At 35.2% G+C, this 5,898-nt stretch overlaps 1 protein-coding gene across 1 annotated transcript; it reads left to right on the forward strand.

Annotated features, from left to right (window-relative positions):
* The first annotated feature begins 2,838 nt into the window (after positions 1–2,838).
* On the forward strand, positions 2,839–5,682 carry LOC130467343 (uncharacterized). Its single transcript, XM_056835832.1, has 5 exons — positions 2,839–3,562; positions 3,659–4,535; positions 4,615–4,914; positions 4,993–5,044; positions 5,173–5,682. The coding sequence occupies exons 1-5, from the start codon at positions 2,839–2,841 to the stop codon at positions 5,680–5,682; spliced, it is 2,463 nt and encodes an 820-aa protein (XP_056691810.1).
* The last annotated feature ends 216 nt before the right edge of the window (positions 5,683–5,898 follow it).

Here is a 5,898-nt window from a genome sequence, read left to right on the forward strand (position 1 = left end):
ACGAACACAGGTTTAGAGCACAAAGAAGTAAAATTACTAAATCAGAAACAAGAAATTATTATATCAAAGATTAAAATTTTCACAATAAAATATCCTTGTTGTTTTCTCCCATATTAGGTTTGTTCTGATCAGATCAGTTATGATCAATTATGATGTTCTGTTCTAATCCGTTCTGATCAGATCGGTTCTGTTCTGATCAGTTTTAATCAGACAGTTCTGATCAGATCAGTTCTGCTCTGATCAGCTCCAGTAATAGTATCCTTGTTGTTTTCTCCCATATTAGGTTTGTTCTGGTCAGATTAGTTCTGATCAGTTATGATGTTCCATTCTGATCAGATCAGTTCTGTTATAATCAGTTCAGATCAGATCAGTTCTGTTCTGATCAGTTCTGATCAGACAGTTCTGATCAGACAGTTCTGTTCTGATCAGATCAGTTCTGCTCTGATCAGCTCCTGTAATAGTATCCTTGTTGTTTTCTCCCATATTAGGTTTGTTTTGGTCAGATTAGGTCTGATCAGTTATGATGTTCCGTTCTGATCAGATCAGTTCTGTTCAGATCAGTTCTGTTCTGATCAGTTCTGATCAGATCAGTTCTGTTCTGATCAGTTTTGATCAGATCAGTTCAGTTTTGATCAGTTCTGATCAGATCAGTTTTTATCGGTTCAGTTCTGACCAGTTTGTTCAGATCAGTTATGTCTTTAGGATTTCAGTTTCATCCTGTTCATAGAGCTGCTTCTACTTCACATTCTTTTGATCCAAATATCTTCTACTGAATTTTTTTTCTCTTATTGTACTAGCTAGGTATTTAGCCAGCCTTTTGTCTTCAGTTTTGATAGTTCTTTTCTGTCAATTAAAGCTTGATAATCTCTCGTTTCCGCTACTGAAATACATGAAACCATTCTCTCTATTCTTGATAAGTTTATAGAGAATAAGAATATTCAAATCACTATCACCACTAATCAACACATCTACCATATTTATTGTCGCTTATTGTCACCTTATAGATTTTTTGTTTTTTCTTTACAAGGGTTGTAAATTGTAATATTCTTCGTTAGTTTCAACACCTTTTTGCTTATTATTTGACACTAGTATGTGCCTGTGCTAATGCACGGGAACTTAAGATTTTAAAAAGTTAACTAAATATTATTTTCCTTTCTTATACTTGTACTTAATTATATTTTTTTGGTTAATATATTTTTACTTACCATTTCAAATTTGTATTTTTACTTACCATTTCAAATATGTATCTTACACAGAAGCATTGGAAGCTTTGGACTTTAATTCAAGTGGCCGCCGGTTTTAAGCTTCTTTGTGGAATTTGGGATCTACTTTATCCCAACATCTCTCTCCCAAGCGTTTTACAGGTGCATAGTGTTAAATTTGACATTCTTATTATTATGAAGAATTTGCCTTCATTTTTCTACTCAACTTGTGGTTGTGTGTAAGTGATAAAAAGATTAAATCATACATATTATCAAACAAAAAATTTGAGTGTAATTATTAGACTCCTGCCTTGGATATTTTCTTTTAGCTTTTACCATCTTATTCATTATGTCGAAATTTTGTGCTCATAAATGAGTGAAACTCGCATGCTTTGTTTTCCTTGTTGAATTCACTTGCAGTTGAAAGTATGACCTTCTATGCTAAAAAAATATAATATGGAGTTAATAGAAATGAAGTTCTAGTGAGAAGACGAATATAGGTACCAAATATTAGTCACTAGTGAAGAATTATTAAAGAAGAAACATAAAGTTATGTCATGTGCTTTTATTAATCAATTTATAACATTTGGTTTTGTAGAAATCCTGTTGTTTTTAAGAAGGCTTTTAAATCAGTAAATGCTTTTGTAAAAGAGATCTTGTTTAAGGTCTCTTGTAGAAGCACTAACTAGATTATTGGTAATATCTTAGGTTGGGTAGGTGCCTCTGTTAGAGGTGATTTTATTTGGTGGCCCTCGATTAATGTAACCTTGATGTTTCAAGGTCTCTTTTGTTGTTAATAAAATGATTGTTAATTGCCAAGAAAAGAAACCATAAAGTTATTTTATGAATTATATGTTATATCAAGGTTCTAATAATGATCATAACGTTTACCTATAAAATTTCATATTATACAACGCATATTACTAATTATATATCTTATTACTATACTATTTTTCGTATAGATATGGATACAAGTTGGATAGATCTACCCACTGGCCACCCTGAATATGTCGATGGTTATATGCAATTCATTGCGTTTGCCAAGCAAGGTCTATTCGAAGGAAAAATTAGATGTCCATGTAAGAACTGTAAGGTGGATAAATGGTTCCCCGTTAATGATGTAGAGCGACATATTTTGTTTAAGGGGTTTTATAAGTCGTATAGAAATTGGATCTTTCATGGTAAAGGGGATATGGTTCAACGTATGTTAGGGAGTGATGGAGGGAGTACTAGTGAAGGATCCCTTGGTAATAAAAGTGGGTTTGTAGGTCGAGATAATATGGGAGGACTATTAAGATCAGCTTTTAGTGTTAATGTGCCACCCAATTTTCCAACTTTTGAAGCAAGAGAGGATGGTGAATGGACTGAGGAGCCCGTGTCATACGACACAGATGTTTAATATGATGATTCTACAATAGAAGAAGATGCGACATATAAGAAGCTACTTCAAGCTTCTGAGGAGAAATTATATGAGGGGTGTATTAATTTTTCAAAGTTATCTTTTCTTCTACACTTATTTCACTTGAAGTGTATGCATCACTGGTCCATTGAATCTTTCAATATGCTCTTGAAGCTGATTTTAGATGCATTTCCTCAAATACTTGATTTTCCCTCGTCTTATTATTACAGTAAGAAAATGATAAAAGACTTGGGCCTTGGGTATGAAAAAATTGATGCTTGTCCTAATGATTGTATGTTGTATTGGGGTGAATTTTTAGAGAAAGACAAGTGTCATGTTTGTGGTAAATCGAGGTGGAAAACAACCAAGGGTAAGAAGGGTGACGATGTAAGTGATCAAGGTACGAATACTTGTAAGAAAGGTGTGCCAGCTAAGGTAATGCGATATTTTCCTCTTATCCCAAGACTAAAAAGAATCTACATGTCATCAGAAACAGCAGAAAATATGAGATGGCATGATACAGAGCGATTGGGTGAAGATGATAAGAAGATTTTGAGGCATCCTTCCGATGCCTTAGCGTGGAAGGCATTTGATGAGCGTTATACAGATTTTGCATTAGACCCTCGTAGTGTTCGATTAGGTCTTGCGAGCGATGGGTTTAATCCTTACCGTTTAATGAACACTACTTATAGTACATGGCCAGTGGTGTTGATTCCTTATATTGTTCCACCATGGCTATGTATGAAACCATCTTCTTTCATTTTGTCCACACTTATTCCCGGAAAAGCAAGTCCTGGAAATGATATTGACGTGTATTTGCAACCATTAGTTCATGAGTTGAAATTGCTGTGGGGAGGGGTTGAAGCTTTTGACGGAGTGAAATTTAATTTGCGCGCGGCTCTGCTTTGGACTATTAATGACTTTCCTGGCTATGCAATGCTCTCTGGTTTGAGTACAAAAGGTTAGAATGCATGTCCTATATGCATGGATTCCACACCCTCTGATAGATTTGGGAACAAGATTTGTTATTGTAGCTATAAAAAATGGTTACCCGCAGATCACCCATATCGACGTCAGGGTGTAAAGTTTTGTGAGAAGTTTGGAACTAATGAGTTGGGTGAAGCCCCATCTCGTCCTAGCGGCACTGATATATTGAGGCAACAAGAAAAGGTCGAGTATGTTCATGGAAAGTCAAAGGCACCACCGAAAAAGAGACAAAGAGGACATACTGATAACAATGATGTCCAAGATGAAATTGTCTTTGGTACCAAGAGAAGCATATTCTTTGATTTGGTGTATTGGGAGCATAATCTTCTAAGGCATAATTTAGACGTTATGCACATTGAGAAAAATGTGTCTGAGAATCTTTTGGGAACACTTCTTAGTATGGATAAGAGTAGAGATAATAGGGATGATCGAGAAGCCCTTGAAGCATGGAGAATAAAGACTCACCTTTGGCTTAGTGCTGATCACAATGGAAATGAATACATGCCTCCAGCTTCCTATTCTATGTCTAGGGAGGAAAAAGAGAGATTCTTAAATGTTTTGCAGAAACTTAAAGTTCCGGATGGATATGGATCCAACCTTTCTAGTTGTGTGAATATGAAGCAAAGGAAGTTGATTAACCTCAAGAGTCATGACAACCATGTGCTAATGCAAGATATCCTCCCCGTCGCCTTAAGAACTTCTAATGCTACAAAGGTGATTGACTTGTTGGCTAGATTGTCTTCGTTTTTCAAGAAGTTGTGCTCCACCAGTATTGATCCAGATGATTTAGATGGTCTTCAAGATGGAATTGTTTTAACTCTTTGTCAGTTGGAAATGGAGTTTTTGCCTTCATTTTTCACAATCATGGTCCATTTGTTGATTCACTTAGTGGAGGAGGTTAAACTTGGTGGACCAGTGCAATACAGATGGATGTATCCCATTGAAAGGTTTATATCTTACCTATGTGAATTATATTTTTTTATTAAATAATTTACATTTATTATATACAAACATTTTATTTGAAAGGTATTTGTCCAATTTGAAGTCACATGTAACCAATAAAGCCCAACCTGAAGGATCTATTGCGGAAGGCTACCTTTTAGAGGAGACAATTAGGTTTTGCTCGAGATATCTTCAAGGTGTTAAGACCATATTCAACATGCCTAAAAGGATGGATGATGACATTTCAAATTCTGATGATTACTTATTTAATTCCGGCGGTCGAGTCATTGGAAAGGAGGTCAGCATTCGCCTTGATGGTCAAAGCTTAAAACAAGCCCATCGCTACGTTTTACTTCACTCTGATGAGATCAAAGGGGATCTAGAGTAAGTATTATGTTGGTTTTCTTTTGAATAACAAATTTTGTAATAAATCACTCTTATGTTTTTTCTTCTTCCATGAAGTGAATTTTTAACCGAGAAGCGTCAAATGAACTTAGAAACTTCCGTCGCGGAAGTAAATGGATCATCAATGAATTTGGAGGGTGGCTGCGAAACAAGGTTACTTAAGTTCTTTTAATGTTAATACATACTTCTGTTTTTGAAAAAATAAACTTTATTTGATATAATTAAGTATTATCGTAGGTACATTCCATAGATGCAACCACCGAAGATGGGAAACTAAGAAACGCTTTGGCGGGTGGTTTGCATTCTTATGGCAGAAAATTAAAAGGATACATAATCAATGGATACAAATTCCTTTCCACTGATCGCGATTGTCGTCTTTTGACACAAAATTCTGGAATTATGGTTGAAGCGGATGGAGTGGCATACTACGGAAAAGTGATGGATATCTATGAATTAAATTACTATGGAGATTATAAAGTTGTATTGTTTCGTTGTGATTGGGTAGACATTCGTAGGGGTGTAAGAACATATCCAAACGGCAGAGTATGTGTCAATTTCTCTAAATTGATGCATACTGGACGATTATTGCAAGATGATCCATTTGTATTCTCATCTCAAGCAAAACAAGTATTTTACATAGAAGATGAGATACAAAAAGGATGGTTCCATGTTGTTAAGAATAAGCCTAGAGATTTGTTTGATTTAGGTGATTCTTTACCAGTAGCGGAAGAGGGTGGGGCCGATTGATCATGCTTATTTATTTTACGCCGTTATTCATTGTATTTGTATTCTATTGATTCGATCTATGGACTTATTATCTTTTATTTTCAATGTACTAGTTATATCATGCTCTTTTCCGGAAGCTCTTGGGTTACTCTCTTGTATTGTCTCTTGGTTATTGGGAATATTGCATAATAGAGTAAGGATCGAGGTGAGTGACTAATGAAGGGAAAGATTAAAAGG

The sequence above is a fragment of the Spinacia oleracea genome, chromosome 2, assembly GCF_020520425.1.
Source record: "Spinacia oleracea cultivar Varoflay chromosome 2, BTI_SOV_V1, whole genome shotgun sequence".
NCBI classification, from domain to species: domain Eukaryota; kingdom Viridiplantae; phylum Streptophyta; class Magnoliopsida; order Caryophyllales; family Amaranthaceae; genus Spinacia; species Spinacia oleracea.